This window comes from Xenopus laevis, chromosome 1S (genome assembly GCF_017654675.1).
Source record: "Xenopus laevis strain J_2021 chromosome 1S, Xenopus_laevis_v10.1, whole genome shotgun sequence".
In the NCBI taxonomy this organism is placed as follows: domain Eukaryota; kingdom Metazoa; phylum Chordata; class Amphibia; order Anura; family Pipidae; genus Xenopus; species Xenopus laevis.
Genome location: NC_054372.1, coordinates 12813722 through 12836398, shown reverse-complemented (window position 1 = coordinate 12836398; position 22677 = coordinate 12813722). Strand labels below are relative to the sequence as shown.

Genomic DNA, 22677 nt, shown 5'->3' with positions numbered 1-22677 from the left:
CTTGAAATTTATCCTTTACAGCCATATTTTAACACTACTCTGCGCTGTAAAAAGAGTCTGAGGAGCAACACAAGCATGAAAAGGGTTTCTGGGGTGCTAAGAAAGGCTGTTATTGGCTGGTAGCCCCTATGTGGACTGGCAGCTACAGGAGGCTCTGTTTGGCAGTATCCATGGTTTTCATGCAACCAGAACTTCCAAGCCTGGATGTCAAAATGAAGCACCTGCTTTGGGGCCACTGGGTGCAACATCCAAGGTACTGGTGAGCAACATACTCTCATGAACAACTGATTGGAGATCACTGTGATAAGGTATCTCAGCCAAAATTTATACCACAAAAAAGAGATGTGTGGCCAGGCCCTGGTTCTGGCTTAGGTGTGCAAGTAAGATTGCCTCCTTTTCTGGAAAAAAATACCGGCCTTCCTGTATTCTTGCAGTTTTTTCCTATGAATAACATTGGGATGAAGCATAATTTTTACTGGCCAGGTGGCAACCCTATATGCACGTTTGGACTGGAGGCCAAGGCCAAGAGTTGTGACAACTATTGGAATCTTCCACCAACCCAATCCCAAATGAAGCCACCAGCTTTCTTTTGTGTAAAAACCAGACTGTCCAATTAAAAACCTAACACATGGCAGCACTTATCTGCATCCAACGGTCCATGGCATTCGGTACTACCGGGCCAGATACCCAAAATTTACTTCAATGTGCCCCCAAAGCTACTGTGGGAAATGCCAGCACAGTCTACAGGTAGGGTTGCCACCTGTTCGGTTTTAACCTGAACAGTTCGGTTTTTGTAAGGTCTGTTCAGGTCTGAACTTTCTGTTCGGTTTTCCGCCTTATTAAACCCGAACAATAATCTGGCAATACATGAAAAGCAAATACTAAGATACTCACCTCAACATGGCTTAGTTACTATCAAGTACAGTTAGGGTTGCCACCTTTTCTTGAAAAAAGTACCGGCTTTCCTATAGTTTTATGGATCTCCCCCTATTAATAACATTGGAATCAAGCTTCATTTTTACCGGCCAGGCCGGTAAAATACCGGACAGATGGCAACCCTAAGTGCAGTTCATTTCTTATTAATACAGATATAAAAGAAAAGCAAATCAATCACAAATAAGAATGTTTTTTTCTAAATTAGCATTGCTGTATTTTTAGAGCTTTCTGAATGACTGATTTCTGTATAATAGATCTCTTACCTGTAATCAAAGGATTGGGCTTAATCATCAAGCAGAATATAGCTGATAGGGTTGCTACCTGTGTGGTTTTGAACTGGGCATCAACACTTTAAAACATTAAGAATACTGGATAGAAATCCAGCAAGTTACATCTAAGTGATGCAATACCTTGCCCTGGTGTCATAACTCCACCAACATCATTGTCCACCTCTGATGTCATCATGCCTGTTCCTACATCACTGCCTCACCCCCAATGTTATCTGCCCTGCCCCCCGTGTTTGGGTTTAGCTAGCAGCAAAGTTGGAAACCCTAGTAAAAAATACCAGCCTTCCTATATATTTATCTTTTTTCCCCTATTTATAACATGGGGGCAAGGTAGGGTTGCCACTTTTGCTGGTGCCTAAACCCGAACAAAGGGGGTGGAGCAGTGGTGACATGAGAGGCAGACACATTGAAGTTGGTGGAGGTTTGATGCTAGGGTGGGGTTATTGCATCACTAAAGGCCTCCATACACGGGCCGATAAAAGCTGCCAACAGACCGAGTCGGCAGCTTACTGGCCCATGTGTGGGTGTATATTTGGCCGAAAGTTGGCCAGGTGTATATAGCCCACCGAGATCCGCTCGTTTCACTACATCACCAAACGAGTGGGTCTTCTTGTGTATGGAAAAAGAAAGGCAATGGCACACTGGACACGATCAAGCAGGGAAAACCCTTACAAAGATTTATTTGCACACGATGCATTTCCTTATTACTGGTTGAGGAGGGTGCCGATCCCTCCTGGTATTTGAGCACCTGGCAGAGTTGCTGAAGGCCAGGGTGTGCGAGGTGACTCTTCTTTTCTTCTTGTGTATGGCCACCTTTAGACGCAACTAGCTAGCTTTCCATCCAGTTTTCTCAATGTTGTAAACCGAACAGAAAGATTTGATGTCCAGTTCAAAATCACACTGGTGGCAATCCTATCTCTTATCTATATTCTGGCTGATGAGTAAGCCCAATCCTTTGGGATCTATTATACAGAAATCAGTTATCCAGAAAGCTCTGAAAGACAGCAATGTTAATTTAGAAATACAGTTTCTTACTTTTGATTGATTTGCTCTTTTGCTCTGTAATAAAATATTAACCTCACTTGATAATTTATTGGACAGATTAGTGTTCGGTTTTCACAAGGCTGAAAACCGGAGAGAAACTGGAGACCCGAACAGGCCTTAGAAAAACAGAACAGTTCGGGTCAAAACCGAACAGGTGGCAACCCTAGGGCAAGGCCGTTCCTGCCATGAGGCAAGGTGAGCGGCACTTTGCCTCAGTCGGCAGTGAACGGCCAGTTACAAGGGGCGGCAAAAAGCCGCCTCCTGTAACTTTAAACCGGAAATTCGGCTCTGCTAGTGCAGAAAGCGCAGTACGCGGATCGCCCCTGCATGGGGTTAAACCATAATTTTTACTGGCCAGGCCAGTAAAATACCTGCCTGCTGGCAACCGTCTACAGGGCAGGGATTAGGAGGACATGGTAAAGGCAGCCATTTTGGTAAAGTTGGGAGGCCATTGCAGAAAATATTTATTGTGATTAGGGTTTCTACCATTTCTGGAAAAAAATACCGGCCTTCCTAAATATTTATCTTTTTTTACTATTAATAACATTGGGACAAACCATCATTATTACCGGCCCATACCTCCCAACTGTCCCTTTTTCGGAGGGACAGTCCCTCTTTTTACAGCTCAACCCGCAGTCCCTCATTTGTACTGGGAAGTCCCTATTTTCTCTGCACTGAACAGCCAGAAAAATAAATAACGTTTCTCACTTAATTGGCTTTTAGCAGAGAGCCCAGAACCGCTAACAGGTGCAAATAAGATACTTTGTAACAATTTTGAGACACCAAAAAACAGTTTAGATAAGGAGAAGTATTTTCAAACTTTCATAACCTGCCAAATTTTGTAAAATGAACAAGGTAATTAGGGTGTGTGGCCACAGAAAGGGGCGTGGTCAAACATTTTGCTGTTCTAAGTGTGAAAAACATTTTTGTCCCTCTTTTTACTTCCAAAATGTTGGGAGGTATGCCGGCCGGGCCAGTGAAATACCTGCCAGGTGGCAACCCTAGACTACAGGACAGGGATTATGGGTACGTGCTAGAGGCAGCCATTTTGGAAAAGTTGGGAGGCCATTGCAGAAAACATTTATTGTGATGTGTTGCAGTTTTTAATGTGCTAGGAAAAGCCAGCTACACGGGCATAATGGCATTTTGTTCCAATAAAAAGCTATTTTTTTTTTAACAATCAGTGAATTTGTTAGATTCGCCCCTGATTTTTCAAGGGATCTGGTCACACCAAGGGACAATGTAAAAACTCTCACCCAACTACTTTCTACTAATGCAAATATTAGTTTACAGCAAAAAACAAAACATCAATACTTTATTTTTGACATAAGGTGTCTCACACAGTTTATTGTACGCGTTTGATACAGCTTTGATATTTTTTCGCGATCCCTAACTGTTCCCTTGAGTTTTTTTTTTTTACTCCTCTCTTCTTCCTCACAGCAACGTCAAGTTCAACGGCGCCCATTGGTCATTGCCCATGAGCAAACCCTGCCTCTCTCTGTCCTAATCGCTTTTCGTGGCCAATCATCGCTGAGCAGCTACTTAACATGCATGATTTCGGCCAATCCCGACTGCGGTGGGCGTGCGCATTGGTGCTGTTGCTAGGCTTCGGCATCTCAATCGTTACCATCTCCCCTTCTGGGTGAGTTGATTGGGATCTGTCAACATTTTCTCAGACCCCTTTCTCGAAGCCCCGCCTTTTCTACATGATGCACGGCTCGACGATTGGCTGCGAGAAAAGAATGAGACACGCCTTTGTATAATCACCACTGTTTCATTGGTTGGCCCTGCTGTCCGTATACCTGTGTCAATCGAGGCTGCTCTGTCGTTTATATGGACTAAGAAGTCCCCAAAGCGCCTGAACTCTTTGTAGTTGGTTCCCACTTCATTTGCTTTTTTCAGCCCTTTTCCTGCACGAGTTCCAAGGGAACAACTTTATTGTTTTTCTTCTTGTCACTATCCAGCAGCATAAGACCTGCCTGTGTATAAATCTATTTCTATAGCAAATATGGAGTTGAACTCTCTGTTAATCCTCCTGGAGGCAGCTGAATATTTGGAAAGAAGAGACCGAGGTATTTGGCACATTACTGAATGTCTGAGGCAAGAACACAGCACTATACACTATGGGTGGGCACTGGGCTTAGGCCAGGGAGCTTCAACCTGTGCACCTGGAGGCATGCTGGGAGTTGTAGTCCATCAGCAGCTGGACTTCTCAGGAGTGAATGTTATTTTTGCCTGCAGACTGTGTGTATTTCAAACCAGCTCTAATTATGGACCATACACGCCTCACTACCTGTGCTACAGAACTGCTCACTAATCATGGCTATTGCACGCTGTGTATTCTTGCAAGACTTCAGCTTATACTCCTGCCATGTCCTCTGACAGCTCTTATTGCTCATATGCACACATGCACACACACACATGCACACATAAACATGCACACATGCACACCAGTGCAACACACACACACACTATAGCTCATACACACGTCAACTTGCTCTCATACTGTATGTAAACTTTCATACACTCACGTACATAAACGTCAGCCCCTACACACTGATGCAGACATGAAGCAGATTTATGTGTGTGTGTTACGCTTCTGATCTCGTCTGTGTTCATGTTACACATCTGTGGGTCATGGTTATATTTCTCTGTGTTCATGTCTGTGTGTTCATGTCACATGTCTTTGAGTCATGATTATATTTCTCTGTGTGTTCATGTTACACGTCTGTGGGTCATGGTTATATTTCTCTGTTTATGTTACATGTCTGTGGGTCATGGTTCCATCTCACTGTGTTCATATCTGTGTGTTTATATAACACGTCTGTGGATCATGCTTACATTGCTCGTTGTTCATGTCTGTGGGTTATGGTTATGTTTCTCTGTGTTCATATTCATAACTGTGTGTTCATGTTACACTTCTGTGGGTCATGCTTACATTGCTCTGTGTTCATGTCTGTGGGTCATGGTTACATCTCACTGTGTTCATGCTCATTTCTGAGTGTTCATGTTACACGTCTGTGATACATAGTTCCATTTCTCTGTGTTCATGTTACACGTCTGTGGGTCATGCTTACATTGCTCTGTGTTCATGTCTGTGGGTCATGGCTACATCTCACTGTGTTCATGCTCATATCTGTGTGTTTATGTTACACGTCTGCGGGTCATGCTTATATTTCTCTGTGTTCATGACTGTGTGTTTATGTTACACGTCTGTGGGTCATGGTTCCATCTCACTGTGTTCATGTTATAATTTGTGTGTTTATGTTACACGTCTGTGGGTCATGGTTCCATCTCACTGTGTTCATGTTATAATTTGTGTGTTTATGTTACACGTCTGTGGGTCATGGTTCCATCTCACTGTGTTCATGTTATAATTTGTGTGTTTATGTTACACGTCTGTGGGTCATGGATCCATCTCACTGTGTTCATGCCTGTGTGTTTATGTTACGCGTCTGTGGGTCTTGCTTACATTTTTCTGTTTTCATGCATGTGTTTTCATGTTAGACGTCTGTGGGTCATGCTTACATTTCTCTGTTTTCATGTATGTGTGTTCATGTTACACGTCTGTGGGTCATGCTTACATTTCTCTGTTTTCATGCATGTGTTTTCATGTTACACGTCTGTGGGTCATGCTTACATTTCTCTGTTTTCATGTATGTGTGTTCATGTTACACGTCTGTGGGTCATGCTTACATTTCTCTGTTTTCATGCATGTGTTTTCATGTTACACGTCTGTGGGTCATGCTTACATTTCTCTGTTTTCATATCTGTGTGTTCAAGTTACACGTCTGTGGGTCATACTTACATTTCTCTGTGTCCATGTCTGTGGGTCATGGTTACATCTCACTGTTTTCATGCTCATATCTGTGTGTTCAAGTTACACGTCTGTGGGTCATGCTTACATTTCTCTGTGTCCATGTCTGTGTGTTGATGTTACATGAGTGTGGGTCACATCTCTTTGCAAAACAGACACTGCCCTGAGCTTCACTTTGTCCTATTACTGGGAGTAAGCATAGTGTCCTTACAGGCTGATTTTGGGGGTGCATACAGGGCTACTTTTTTGCTTTAGTATACAGCATTTATATATTTTTTATTAAATAGTGACTCCCTTCTCCTTCCTCTTTTTTTCTTTGTGGCAGAAGCAGAACATGGCTATGCATCAGTTTTACCTTTTGACAGTGATTACTCCATGGACAAAACCAAAGCAGCCTCTTCCATGTCTAGGAAATCTCAGAACAACAGGTAAGCAGAGAGCTCTGGGAGGGGAGCACGAGTGGGTCAGGGGGGCTGCAAATCACGTGAAATGAGTGGGGGTGGTGCTGTGTGCAGACGCCATTTCTCTTCTCTGCTTGGGCTTGGCTCTGTTTTGATCTCATATAAACACTGCCACGCGTACACACAGCAGACTTGCCTTGCTTGCTACACTCATCTACACTAATCTAGTCCTGTCTCCAAAGGTTAACCCCACGTGCAGCCTTAACCCCTTGTGCAGACTGCTTCTGCATCAACCAACACTGCGTCTATGACTTTCAATTGGATCATGTGAGCTGTGTCCTGTTTTTATTCCCTCCGCAGACCAATGCTGATTACACTTAAAGCGTTCACTTCCCATTTAAACCTGCTGCTTGTGCATCTATGCTCTGTGATTGGTCGTGCTTGTATACTACTTTTTAACCCTTCCTAAGCTCATTGGCGAGCTGCTTCCACATTCACTGCTCAGATGCAAGTAGTACAGCCATATCAGCTGCTGTAAACAAGCAGTCACTTTGTAAGTTAAAGGAACAGTAACATCAAAAATGAAAGTGTTTTAAAGTAATGAAAATATCATGTAGTCATGTATCTGGTAAAACTGATCTGCTTACTTCAGAAACACTACTATAGTTTATATAAACAAGCTGCTGTGTAGCAATGGCGGAAATTGAAAAAAGGTTATATGGCACAGGTTAAATAGTGGATAACAGATAACACCATTATGTTCTACAGAGTTTATCTACTATCAGCTGTGTAACCTGAGCCTTTTATCATTTGAATGGCTCCCCCCCATTGCTACACAGCAGCTTGTTTATATAAACTATAGAAGTACTTATCTGTTATCTACTGTGTATCCTGTGCTTGAATGACTGCCCCCATGGCTACACAGCAGTTTGTTTATATAAACTATAGTAGTACTTATCTGTTATCTACTGTGTATCCTGTGCTTGAATGATTGTCCCCATGGCTACACAGCAGTTTGTTTATATAAACTATAGTAGTACTTATCTGTTATCTACTGTGTATCCTGTGCTTGAATGGCTGCCCTCATGGCTATACAGCAGCTTGTTTATATAAACTATAGTAGTATTTATCTGTTATCTACTGTGTATCCTGTGCTTAAATGACTGCCCCTATGGCTACAGAGCAGCTTGTTTATATAAACTATAGTGGTACATATCTGTTATCTACTGTGTATCCTGTGCTTGAATGACTGCCCCCATGGCTACACAGCAGCTTGTTTATATAAACTATAGTAGTGTTTCTGAAGCAAACACATCAGTTTTACCAGTGCAGGGCAACACTACATTATATTTTTATTACTTTAAAACCCTTTTATTTTTTGATGTTACTGTTCCTTTAAATTTAAGAATCCTTAAAGGAAAACTATACCCCCCAAACAATGTAGGTCTCTATTAAAAGATACTGAGTAAAACAGCTCATGTATAAAACCCTGCTTCATGTAAATGAACCATTATCATAATAATGTACTTTTTTAGTAGTATGTGCCATTGGGTAATCATAAATAGAAAATTGCCATTTTAAAAAATAAGGGCCGCCCCCTAAGATCGTACGATTCACTGTGTACACATACAAACCACATGTTAGGTCACATGAGCCAATTAACAGACAGAGTTGTGCCTTTTGCTTCCTCACTTCTTCCTGTTACAGTTAGAGTTGTAGTATTTCTGGTCAGGTGATCTCTGAGACAGCACAGATAGAGTCACGAAATGGTGGTTCAAGGCAAGAGATGTAAAAGGGCAATATTTATGTAAATATATATTCCAGTTTGGTAAGATTCTTTAATACGTCATTCAATTTGATATAAACTATCTGTTGCTTAAGTATTCATTTTGGGGGTATAGTTTTCCTTTAAATGGGCACAAAATGGAGCATCTTTCTTGGACTGTTACTGTTGTGGCATAAGGGGGGTTAAAAAGAGGTTGCACTACCTGGGGGGAGAATTCTGCCAATCACTTTGCTTACTCTTTTGACTTTTGACTCTTTTGACTATAAGTCCAACTTATAATATCCTTATATTTTACAAGAGGGGGTACTTTATTTACTATATATATATATATATATATATATCTATATATATATATATATATCTATATATATATATATATATATATATATATATATATATATAACCCCCCACACACACCCCAATGTGCAATTGTTGTGCCACAATATGCAAAGTTGGCTGGAAAAATGTGATTGCTACTTGTTTCATGGTGATTTAGTAGCAGTAGTAGTTGTAATGCGTTATGCTTTAATGCTAGCATCAGGCAGTGACTTTTGGCAACCAATTGGCAGTTGGTATAGATGTTTTCTGTGCTGCCAAAGACTTGTGATTGTATCTGATTAGCCGTTATTGGCGTATCTGCACTGGCACCTATATTCTTAAATGTGCCCCTTTTTAAAGGGGTTGTTCACCTTTAAATTAACTGTTAGTATGATGTAGAGAGTGATATTCTGAGCCAATTTGCAATTGGTTTTCACTTTTTATTATTTGTGTTTTTTGAGTTATTTAGCCTTTCATTCAGCAGCTCTCCAGTTTGCAATTTCAGCCATCTGGTTGCTAGGTTCCAAATGACTCTAGCAACCAGAGACTGCAATATGAATAGGAGAATGAAGAGCAGTAACAAGTAGCAATAACAATAAATGTGTAGCCTTACAGAACATTTGTTTTATTAGATGGGGTCAGTGGCCCCCGTTTGAAAGCTGGGAAGAGTCAGAAGAAAAAGGCAAATAATTCTGAAACTATAAAAAAATAAATAATGAAGACCAGTTGAAAATTTGCTTAGACATATATGACATTGAAAGCTCTTGTGAGTGGAGCCACCGCAATACTTTGTTTCACTTTACTTAATATATGAGTATTCCTTTCTGTATTTGTGCACGGCTAAATAAGATGCTTTGTAAATGCTTCCACACACACACACACTTTGTATAGATAACATAACACTGCATGCGTTATTTTTATGTGTGTGTATACAGTATTAATATTGCCATTAAAGGAGTAGGACATCGCAATGCATTGGGTGTGCAAATATGGTACAAATATTTACTCCGCGGTAGTTCCCCTTTTGAGCCCCACACTGCCACCTTCACTGGCATCCCTTGCAGCTGTCCAGGAAATCTTCATATGCATTGTGTAGTCACATTTCTGATGAATACTGCATATTGCCAATGTATGGTTTTACTATACAGGTATTGGACCTGTTATCCAGAATGCTCGGGACCTGGGATTTTCCAGATGATGGATATTTCTGTATTTTAGATCTTCATACCTTAAGTCTAATAGGAAATCAGGTAAACATTAAAGGGATACTGTCATGGGGAAAAATGCATCAGTTAATAGTGCTGACCCACGTTTCTCAAAAGAGAAAACAGATTCTTTAACATTTAATTTTGAAATCTGACATGGGGCTATACATATTGTCAGTTTCCCAGCTGCCCCCAGTCATGTGACTTGTGCTCTGATAAACTTCAGTCACTCTTTACTGCTGTACTGCAAGTTGGAGTGATATTGCCCCTCCCTTCTCCCCCAGCAGCCTAACAACAGAACAAAGGGAAGGTAACCAGATAGCAGCTCCCTAACACAAGATAACAGCTGCCTGGTAGATCTTAAGGCCACCATACACGAGCCGATAAAAGCTGCAGACTGCCCGATTCTGATCCATTATGATTATCAGCCCGATTCAATGTGGGCATATCGGGATGGGAGCCACTCGTTTGGCGACATTTCCAAACTAGCGGATATCTACCTCTATGGCCACCTTAAGAACAGCACTCAATAGTAAAATCCAGGTCCCACTGAGACACATTCAGTAACATTGAGTAGGAGAAACAACAGCCTGCCAGAAAGCAGTTCCATCCTAAAGTGCTGGCTCTTTCTGAAAGCACATGACCAGGCAAAATGACCTGAGATGCAACTACACACCAATATTACACTAAAAAAATACACTTGAATGAAATTATATACTGTAGAGCAGGGATCCCCAACCTTTTGAACCCGTGAGCAACATTCAGTAATAAAAGGAGTTGGGGAGCAACACAAGCATGAAAAATGTTCTTGGGCTGCCAAATATATTCTGTGATTGGCCCTTTGGTAGCCCCTATGTGGATTGTCAACCTACATTGAGGCTCTGTTTGGTAGTACACCTGGTTTTTATGCAACCAAAACTTGCCTCCAAGCCTGGAATTCGAAAATAAGCAGCTGCTTTGAGGCCACTGGGAGCAACATCCAAGGGGTTGGAGAGCAACATGTTGCTCACGAGCTACTGGTTGGGGATCACTGCTGTAGAGTGAATTATTTGCAGTGTAAACAGTTCAATTTAGAAATAAAAAATACATCATAAAAATCATGACAGAATCCACCCAATAGGCTGATTTTGCTTCCAATAAGGACTAATTATATCTTAGTTTGAATCAAGAACAAGGTACTGTTTTATTGTTACTGAGAAAAAGAAAATCATTTTTAAAAATGTGGATTATTTGATTATAATGGCGTCTATGGGAGACTATTTGGAGAGTTCTGGATAATGGGTTTCCGAATAACGGATTCCATACCTGTACTATGTGAACAGTCCTGGGCAACTGCAAGGGATCCTTGGGACAATGGTGAAAATAGCAGGGTGATAGTTAGAGGGTAAGTCATCATAAACTTGTGTTCACTGGTGCTCCACACAGTAGACAAGGCGGATGTCTGCTTAGGTTTAGACCACAGATAAAAGACGGCAGACGCCAGAACTGATAGCAAACAGGCCGAGTGGGGCGAGGATGACATCTGCTTTAAATAAAATGCCCAGGATAAAAATAGCCGTGAAGTTGGTTTAAATTTATCATTTGAATTTGTTGTTAAAATGGGGCCCCTTTAAAGGAAAACTAAACTGTAAAAATTAATGTGGCTAAAAATGGCATATTTTTATATATTGCACCAGCCTAAAGTTTTAGCTTGTCAATAGCAGCAATGATCCAGGACTTCAAACTTGTCACAGGGGGTCACCATCTTGGAAACTGTCTGTGACACTCACATGCTCAGTGGGCTCTGATTGGCTGTTGAGAAGCTAAGCTTAGGGCTCGTCACTAATTATCCAGCAGAAAATGAGCTTCCCCTGTAATATAAGCTGATGCTACAAGGCAGGTCCGGACTGAGAATTAAAATAGGCCCTGGCATTTCAGGTACACAGAGACCCAATCAGTCCATACAGAGGCCCAAACAGCCCCCACCAGCCCACTTAATATTGACTTTCTACGGGACCTTCTAGCAGCCCCTCTGGCATTTGCCAGAACCCACAGATTGCCAGTCCGGGCCTTCTACAAGGCTGATTATTAAATTCTGATGCTAATTGCACTGGTTTCTGTGCTGCCATGTAGTAATTATCTGTATTAATTACTACTCAGCCTTATATTGTGACATTTCTATTCTATGTGTACTGTATATTGTGAGTGGGTCCCTAAGCTCAGTGAGTGACAGCAGCACAGAGCATGTGCAGTTAATCAGCAGAAAAGAAGATGGGGAGCTACTGGGGCATCTTTGGAGACACAGATCTTTACTGCTAAATGGCTGTGGTTGCCTTGGGCTGGTACTGAAGCACAAAACATAAGGTACAACTTTTCTAGCTACTTCTTAAGCTTTCCTTCTCTTTTAAAGGCAAACTATCCCTTTAAATCACTTAGTGATCATTAACAGAAATATAGTATGAATAGGTGGCTGACTACATGCATTTCCCTAGGCAACATTTCCCCCCCCCCCATTCCTGGGATAGAGAGATGCAATATATGGCATGCACTAAGCAACTGGAAAACATCTCTTTTCAACATTGCGTTAGCCTGCAGGAGTTAAGAAGTCCTGTCTCTTTAAGTGAGCTGTGCACGTACACACAGAGCTAAGTTTCAGACCCGGGGAGCAGCGCTTTCTGCAGAGAACATCAGGCTTCATTGTTTGCAAGGGTAAAATGATAGGGAAAATTCAAAGGCACGGCCAGAGCTCCCTGTAGGGGTATCTTGCTGCTTACTCAGTGCTCGGAATATCTTGCTTATTTATGACTTCTGCACACGCTGCTTTGCCCCTGGGGGTAGCCGAGGTCATTCTAGCATACTCTGCATACACATCCTGCAAGTGTTATGTAACGGCTGTGTAACCTACACTACAGCCTGTCTTATATGCTACAATAGAGAAATGTCAACAAGTTCATGGGTGGGAAGTAGAATTCTACAAAACCCAATGTTTAGTGTTCACTACAGTAAACCACCACCCACCCACCCAGCTCATGTTTTAGTTTTGATACGCCATGTTGTTGTATAAATACAATAAGCCTGTGAGTTATATGTATCCTACAGGCTGCTTGATTTTGCTACAAGTCCCAGCATCCTACCAACAGCCAACAGGGGATTTTAGAGGTGCTGGGAGTTCGCCGGGTGCCATCTCTTAAAGGAAAACTATACCCCCCAAACAATGTAGGTCTCTATAAAAAGATATTGCATAAAACAGCTCATATGTAAAACCCTGCTTCATGTAAATAAACCATTTTCATAATATTATACTTTTCTAGTAGTATGTGCCATTGGGTAATCATAAATAGAAAATTGCCATTTTAAAAAATAAGGGCCGCCCCCTGGGATCGTAGGATTCACTGTACTCACAACCATACCAAGAAACCATACATGTTAGGTCACATGAGCCAATTAACAGACAGAGTTGTGTCTTTTGCTGCCACACTTCTTCCTGTTACAGTTAGAGCTGCAGTATTTCTGGTCAGGTGATCTCTGAGGCAACACACAGACCATCACAAAATGGTGGCTCAAGGCAAGAGATGTAAAAGGGCAATATTTACTTAAATATATATTCCAGTTTGGTAAGATTCTTTAATATGCCACTTAATATGATATGAACTATCTGTTGCTTAAGTGTTCATTTTGGGGGTATAGTTTTCCTTTAATTGTGGTGTTAGCCTAAAACTGGGGTACACTTTGTTTATGCAGGAAATGAAACCAAGGACAAATTCATAAACCTCAGCACTGGTTTCAGTTTACTTTACACCACCTTCCCTCCCATTTCATTCCAAATTTCTGTTTTATCCAACAAAACACGGAGCAAACAAAGGGAGCAAAATAGTAGTTAAAATGTCACCTTTAATAATCCATCTTTAAAGGGGACCCGTCACCCAAAAAAAAGATTCACAATCCTATTTTATCACATGAGTCAAGCAAAATGAACTTTAATTACATTATATAAAGTATTTGAATCTTGTTTCCTCCAGTCTGGGAATTCATAATTACAAAAAACGCAACTTTTTCTGATTCTCATTCAAAAAATCAGAATTTTTCAGATTTGATGCCCGAAGAGTTAGAATTGTTCATGAAATCTGCGGAAAAGCCTGAAATGTTTAGATTATTGTACAAAACCCAGCACAGGCAATAATATCTTCAAATTGCAAATAGGGACTCTGCCATAGACTCCTACAGGACCTCGACACGTTGAAGATGGAGTACTTTCGGATGATGACTTTTTGCAGCCTTGGGGTCTAATAGATTTTGAAAAAATTTGAGGTTTTTTTCCCCACTGAAAATTCTAATTTTAAAGTAAAAAAACTTAATTTTTTTGATTTTTTAGAATTCAGACTTTAATAAATAAGCCGCTTAGTGATCTATTTCACTGGGGATGCCTAAAATGGTGGCTCCCCCTCAGTAAAAGAGATTTTACATGCCCTTTAAGATTAATTTGTTGTGCAGTAAAATGTTAAATCCTTAAACAACAGATTCACAATTGTCTGAACATTATTTAAAAAAAAATAAATTGTAAAAGTGTTGTAAGTACAATAAATTAATGTCAGGCAGCTGGAATTTGTTGTAACAACAACAAAAATGCTAAGGTATTGTATAAATGGTAAAAACTGGTCTTTATTGCAACTCAATTATTGCACTAAACCGTCTTTTCTATTCTGGCTTAGTAACGTAGCAACATTTTTTCCCAAATATTTTCATTGTGGCAAAAAATAAATAAAATAAAGATGTTTGTGAAACTGACGCACCCACAAAAATTTGTACCGAGTTGTTGGTAGAGGTAAACAAAATGCTATAAAATATGTCTGTGCATTTGTTAGTGCAATCACGACATTTTTTTGTAACGGAGACTTTTGTGGAAATAGATCTGCATTGTCACTTTTACTGCACCTTTGTGAACCCAGCCACCGCCAGCTAGACCATAACTGCAATGTTGGTACAGTTGTTATTCCAGAGATATTCCACATTTGGGGGCAGATTTATTAAGGGTTGAATTTTTTTTATGGTCAAAACTGTCAAATTTGACTAGGGAATTATCCAAATTCAATTACAGTTTTTAAAAAAAATCAAATTCGATTTTTAAGATTTATCATACCCTTTAAAAATTCTAATTTGACGATTTTCAACCTAAAACCTGCCGAATTACATTTAAGTCAATGGGAGAGGTCCAGGGATCAATTTGGAGATGTTTGCAGCCTTCCTGAATTTTTTTTCCAAATCAAATTCGATCCAAGTTTTCACTTCATTTAAATTTGGCTGAGTTTTAATTATTCCATTTAATTAAAGCGGACCTGTCATCTGCAAATAAAAAGCTGCATTATGAAAGTCCTTTGCAATTGAAACATGGAACACAAATTCTTTTTTGCGTTAAAACATCCATACCTTTTATTAAGATGTTATATCTGAGCTGTCAATCAAATATTATTTTCCCCAGCCTCAGGCATAGAGGCGGGGCAGTCAATTACTTTCACTTTCCATTCAGCAATTCCTACATGTCACTGCTCTCCTCAAATTTCCCCTTCACTTCTCAGGCTCTATAATTGTGTAGGGCACTGCACATGGTCGTTGGGTCCCCCATTCTGGTGCATGCACAAGATTTTGGGAGTGATACACAATTTGTCTCAATAACAGTGTCCACAAAATGGTGCCTGTCTACTTGCTGTGATTGTGTAATTCCAAGACTAAAGGAAACACAATTTAAACAACAAATATAGTGTAAGTAAAGTTTATTTTGCTCAACTAACTTGATAGCAAAGAATTTGGAATTATTTCTTAGGTCCCCTTTAATACATTTCGGCAAGTCGAATTTCGAATTCATTCGAATTTAAGGGAGTTTAAAAAAATTTGACCCATGATAAATGTGCCTCCCCATGTCTTTACAATTGGGAATATTCTGTGATATTTTTACAGTTGTAATGACAGATATTTCATTAAAAAATGATATTTTATAAATTTGATATAAGGGTTCTGTTATATGCAATGCTTGGAAGCCGCATTCCTTTAGGCTACAAACAATAAATATAACAAAACGCAGCCTGCATGGGTTTATGGCAGCTCTGTTACCATCAAGTTTAAGCAATGCCTTATTATTATTGCAGAGAAGAGGCAAATCAGTTAAAAGAGAAGAAGTTGTGTTTAAATAGCATAAATACCATAACACAATTAGATGTCACAGCAAACAAGATTTTAGGCCCCAAACTTTGCAAATAAGACTTATTTTTCATCATGCCCCAATTTGACCCCCTACAGCTCCAGTGCTCACATTCCCCTCCTCCAGCCGCAGGGTCTGGCAACTCTACAGGGTCTGCTACCCTGGGCATTGCTTTATTTTATATTTCTGGATATCGGGTTTCTGGTTCAGATTCTCATACCAGTACTGTATTGAGGATAGGGATGGCCCGAATCCCCCGAATCCTTTGCAAAAGATTTGGCAGAATACCGAACCTATCCAAATCCAAATCTGCATATGCAAATGAGGGGTGGGAAGGGGAAACCATTTTTTACTTACATGTTTTGTGACAAAAAGTCACGTGATTTCCCCTGCCCCTAATTTGCATATGCAAATTAGGATTCAGATTAGTTTCGGCCGAATCCGAATCCTGCTGAATAAGGCAGAATCCCGAACCAAAACCTGGATTCGGCGCATCCCTAATTGAGGACACGGCAAAATAAGAATGTTCACGTTTCTCATATTATCAGTGACACACATCAAAAAAAGGAAAAAGATTGCCCACTAAAATGCCCAACGTCTGTACCCGTTTTCCCATTTCCAGTGCCTTGCTCTAAGCCTGTTAGTGATTTAAACACAATTTAGCTGGAAAAGCCAAATCCTTTGGGACCAGGGAACTGTTATGTAATGCAGAGCAGTGATGCAGAGTCTGTCACTTTAGGCACAGTGATTTGCAATTAATTTGTTATCCAGAAACCCGTTATCCAAATTACAGAAAAGCCGTCTCCCACAGACTCCATTTCAACCAAATAATTAAAATTTTTAAAAATGATTTCCTTTTTCTCTGTAATAATAAAACAGTAGCTTTTACTAAAGGTGGCCATACACGGGCAGATAAAGCTGCCAATAGCGGTCGTTTGGACCGATTTGACAGCTTATCTGCCCGTGTATGGGGGCTTCCGACGGGTCTTCCCGATCGATATCTGGCGACGATATCGATCGGGAAGGTTGGATTTTTACCCGACCGACCCGTCGGAGCCCCTTTGCGCATCGTAATTCCCCGATATAGCCATGCAGTTAGTGGCATACCGGGGAAAGATCCGCTCGTTTGGCGATGTCGCCAAACGAGCGGATCTTTGAGTCTATGGCCACCTTAAGATATAATTAATCCTTATTGGAAGCAAAACCAGCCTATTGGGTTTATTTAATATTTACATGATTTTCTAGTAGACTTAAGGTATGAAGGTCCAAATTACAGAAAGATCCATTATCTGGAAAACCCAAGGCCCCGAGCATTCTGGATAACAGGTCCCATACCTGTATTTGCCTTTATTGATAACATCAGCACAATATAAATGATGGAAAAATACATGTTTATTTGTACTACAGTAACATATCCTTTGTTACCAACGAGTTTCTCTGTAAAGCAGAGTCATTATATCTATCACTGTTGCGACTTAACACAACATGTAGCACATTTGCAGCTATAAATATACTTTCTAGTGGCAACGCAATAAAACAAGGCTGGGCTGCAAAGCAGTTAGTGATCATCAATCACACAGCAGTGTCCCACAGTGCAACCCAGGGGCAGGGATACCAAACCAGGCCATATTTAAAGGAGAACTAAAGCTTAACTAAAGAAGTAGGTAGAAATGTTGTACATGATGTTTTGTGCTTCTGTACCAGCCCAAGGCAACCACAGCCCTTTAGCAGTAAAGATCTGTGTCTCCAAAGATGCCCCAGTAGCTCCCCATCTTCTTTTCTGCTGATTCACTGCACATGCTCTGTGCTGCTGTCACTTACTGAGCTTAGGGACCCACTCACAATATACAGTACACATAGAATAGAAATGTCACAATATAAGGCTGATTAGTAATTAATACAGATAATTACTACATGGCAGCACAGAAACCAGTGCAAATAGCATCAGAATTTAATAATCAGCAAACCTGTAGCATCAGCTTATATTACAGCCAGGGAAGCTCATTTTCTGCTGGATAATTAGTGACGAGCCCTAAGCTTAGCTTCTCAACAGCCAATCAGAGCCCACTGAGCATGTGAGTGTCACAGACACTTTCCAAGATGGTGACCCCCTGTGACAAGTTTGAAGTCCTGGATCATTGCTGCTATTGACAAGCTCAAACTTTAGCCTCGTGCAATTAGTTCACTATATGATATATATTTTTAGCCACATCCATTTTTCGGGTTTAGTTCTCCTTAAAGCATTTAGGGGATATTCTCATTAGCAGCCACATTTTTTTTTACTGACTTTATATGGTGACTTAATTGTTAGAAATCTATTTCGCTTGTGTGCCAATTTCTTCTACAAGGCCTCAGTCATCAGAATCCTCATGTAGCCAATGTAGCCTGTCAGATTTTCTGTCTACTCTAAAGAACACAGGCTCATTGTGATGGTTAGCAGAGCCTTGTGACTATGACTGCCATGATTAAATGCCACTGGCTGCTGTGCATTCACCTTTAGTGCAGTGGTGCATTCATGCTTTACCCCCATCTATTCTTCTGCATGGCCTTTCCTTGGCTCCTGTCCCACCCTATGACTGCAACTCTAAAGATCCCCGCAGAGCAGCAGTTGTAGGCACCTAATAGCAAGTAAAACAGTAGGACAAGATGAAACCCCAACCTGAGGCCCTTCAGCTGTTTCTGATGTAGAACTCCCATCACATTCCAGGGAAAAAACCCAGATCCTATACCTAACCTAGCTGCCCGGAGCCCCAACAGCACTTCTGCACTTTTCCTAGTAGAACCAGTGGCTGCAGCAAAATAATCCTCCAAATAAAATCCCAGTTTATCTGTTTAAATCTGGCTAAATGATCTTTTTCCCTGCAGCTGAGTTGGAAGGTGATGTAAAGGCAAAAATAAAATCCAATACAAATCTCTACACAGTCGCCGACTGCTCTACAGGGAAACAAACAAAGCTGCTTGAGTTCTGCATGGCTGGGAAGTAAGGCGGGGGCTCCCCCTGCTGTTCATAAGTATGATTGTTTCCCTGCTCAGCAGTTAGGGACAGTCTGAAGATTCCTATCCACAGCAGTAAATTAAGTGAGAATTTCACTGCATATAGTCAGGTTTCTTATAAAAACGGTACACATTTTTAATTAAAGTATATTGCAGATAGGTTTCTTTTTCATTAAAGAAAGTAAAAATGGGATATTATTTTTTTGCCTTTACATGCCCTTTAAAGGAGTTGTGCACCTTTAAATTACCTGTTAGTATGATGTAGAGAGTGATATTCTAAGACAATGTGCAATTGGTTTTCATTTTTTATTATTTGTGGTTTTTGAGCTTTTTATTCAGCTGCTCTCCAATTAGTGATTTTAGCAATCTGGTTGCTACTGCAGAGATTACCCTAGCAACCATGCATTGATTTGACTAAGAGACTGGAATATGAACAGGAGAGGGCCTGAATAGAATAGAAAGATGAGTAATAAAATGTAACTATATTCATTTGTAGCCTTACGGAACATTTGTTTTTTTAGATGGGGTCAGTGACCCTATTTGAAAGCTGGAAAGAGTGAGAAGAAGAAGGCATATAATTTAAAAACTATACAAAATAATGAAGACAATTTGTAAAGCTGCTTAGAACTGGCCATTCTACAACATATTAAAAGTTATCCTAAAAGTCAACTTCTCCTTTAAACAGGGCTGCAGTCTGTTTTTCCATGCAGGCAGTTTAAGTACATAAAGATTTAAGTACATGAAGGTTACATGTAGTTCCATTCCAATGGTGCATTTTTATATAGTAGGAACTATTCACTCCATACCCATTACTATATATGTAAATAATACACAAAGAAATCAGGTTTTGCTATCTTGGCCTATATTCTGTATGTATGAATGTAGTTATGATCTGCACACATACACCTACAGGTATGGGATCCATTTTCCGCAAACCTGTTTTTCAGAAAGCTCAGAGTTACGGAAAGCCTGTCTCCCATAGACTCCATTATAATCAAATAATCCAAATTTTTCTGTGTAAAATTAAAACAGTAGCTTTTACTTGATCCCAACTAAGATATAATTAATCCTTATAGGAAGCAAAACCAGCCTATTGGGTTTATTTAATGTTTGTATGATTCTCTAGTAGAGTTAAGTTATGAAGATCCAAATTACGGAAATATCTGTTATCTGGAAAACCCCAGGTCCTGAGCATTCTGGATAACAGGTCCCATACCTGTATATTGAGGCAGGGGTATGAAGCCCATATTACACATTTATTAAGGGGGTCTCAGTGAGTGCATTCTTTGTGGCTCTGCACTGGGGCTTTTTGGGCAGCTTTGCAGTCCATTCAGTGTCAAACTGGGACATTTTGTTCTGTCTCATTGTTGTGGTATTATTAAGGAGAACGCCAGCCAAAATCGTTTTTTTTTATACTCTCTTTCTTTTTCCACTCCAAACAGAGAAGCACAGATGCTGGTGACATTTCCGATTGGGGACGTGCTGAGTTTAAAGGGGATGTCGATGCTTATTAAAGGGGAACTAACGCACAAATGAAAATTTAACATAAGCTTCAGCATACTGAAATAAGAAACTTTCTATATATAATCATGGTTAATTAAACGCTATGTACTGTTACCGAAATAATCAAGTTTATCTTCACTATCCCTTTCTCAGCATCAGTTTCTCTTCATTCTCTCTTCATGCAGCAGTTGGGTGTCAGATGAATGATCCAATATATCTTCTCCTTTTGCCTAGAAGATGTATTAGAGCTCACTCTATTAAATCACCAGACATCATGTCTCTCTACATGCAGGATTTGTGCAAAATGCAGTTATTTTGTTAGATTTTGTTTGTATTGGAATCAGTTATTTGAGTGAGCTCTAATACATCTGCTAGGAAAGGAGCCTCCCTATAAGATATATTGGATCTAACTGTCAATGAATATCGGACACCCAACTGCTGTATGAAGACAGAATATAGAGAATTTTTGTGATAGTTCCCCTTTAAGCAACTGTAACTGACGCTGACCACCCTATAATGATGTAAGAGAGGGTGGAATGTGGCATAACAGAGAAATATATAGGTAATAAATTCTCCTGTATTGGAGCCCAGAGCTTTGTAAGGGAACAGCCTAAGCCTAACATTAATTAGCCAGAGTAACGAGCAACATGTGGCTGTTTATATGGTGCAGGAGGGTTATGGGATTTTAAAGAGCATTTTGTAACAGGTGTAGGGGGCATGTGTCTGAATTTAGGCTTCCTAGTAGAAGCATAGTTATATAGTATGTATTTACTGATGTACATGTGTCTTCTTTGTAGCTCAGCTACTATGTCGCTTTGTATGTTTGAATCATTTTTAGACAAAGGCATGTAATAAATAATACAGTCATTGTATTATTTCGTTTAGGATTTGGGAGATCCAAGGCTTGTTTTGCAGCTTTGGCCAAATCCTTAGTTGTCACTGAACTTAATCCAAACCCTGGTCTAGGCTACTTAGGGATCGTCATAAATGATCAAAACAGCAAAATAAAGTAAAAAAAAAAGTCAAATAATATCTGCCAGAAGCCGATACAACAAGACTGATTAATAATCAGAATATACAGGCTGCACTGGGTCCTGTGTTGTCATGTAATCTAATGTGGATTTTATAGTTTTTGAATTGTTTAATACAAACTTTCTCTAACTCTGCAGATCCAGTGGCTGCAGCAAAATAATCCTCCAAATAGAATCCCAGTTTATCTGTTTAAATCTGGCTCCATAATCTTTGTCCCTGCAGCTGGAGTTGGAAACGGTAAAGGGGATGTAAAGGCAAAAATAAAATCCAATACAAATCTCTACACAGTCGCCGACTGCTCTACAGGGAAACAAACAAAGCTGCTTGAGTTCTGCATGGCTGGGAAGTAAGGCGGGGGCTCCCCCTGCTGTTCATAAGTATGATTGTTTCCCTGCAGAGCAGTTAGGGACCATCTGACAATTCCTATCCACAGCAGTAAATGAAGGGAGAATTTCACTGCATACAGTCAGGTTTCTTATAAAAACAGTACACATTTTTTAATTAAAGTATATTGGAGACAGGTTTCTTTTTCATTAAAGAAAGTAAAAATGGGATTTTATTTGCCTTGAAATATTGTATTACCGCACACCTCCTTCCACTATTCTGCGTGGTGGTGCTGGTTCTCCGTTGACCAAGCCCGGTCTCCTTACTGCTGTGCAATTTCAAAAAACGGTCCGCACACACCAATGTTGCAGTCGGGGATTGTGCCCCTTTTATTAATGCCACCAACAATCAACGTTTCGGGGGGAACACAGCCTCCCTTCTTCAGGATTTTATTTGCCTTGACATGCCCTTTAAATATCAATAGCTAAGGCTTTTTTTCACCAAAGAGAGAAGTCTTAGTGTGGAAACAACTGGGGGTAACAGTCTAGTGAAGATTCACAAAGCATCATGGGATTTGTAGTTTACACAGATATGCAATTTGAGACTTTTTTGAAAGGTATTGTCACCTGATCCCATTGAGGGAGCATAAACTTAAAATACGGGAAGGGATCAGTGGGTTGTTACTAATTATACCTGACGAATGGAGGATTCAGTCCCCCAAAACTGCATTTGGAATTCAGTGCATAAGTCAAATGGTGGCTTGAAGAAAATAAATAATATACCCAAGTGCTTTTCCTGTCTTTTTACTATTGTATGCTATGATGATGTTAAGCCATACATCCAGGGACCAGAGAGCAT

General features: G+C 40.2%; 1 protein-coding gene across 4 annotated transcripts in view; it reads left to right on the top strand.

Annotated features, from left to right (window-relative positions):
* The first annotated feature begins 3941 nt into the window (after positions 1-3941).
* mxd4.S (MAX dimerization protein 4 S homeolog) overlaps positions 3942-22677 on the top strand; it is a 47404-nt gene continuing 28668 nt past the window's right edge. Inside the window, exons 1-2 of one of the 4 annotated variants that reach the window (XM_018235426.2) lie at positions 3942-4339; positions 6413-6512. In XM_018235426.2, the coding sequence (XP_018090915.1) occupies positions 4276-4339; positions 6413-6512 (164 nt within the window). In that variant the 5' untranslated portion in view covers positions 3942-4275. 4 annotated transcript variants of the gene reach the window in all.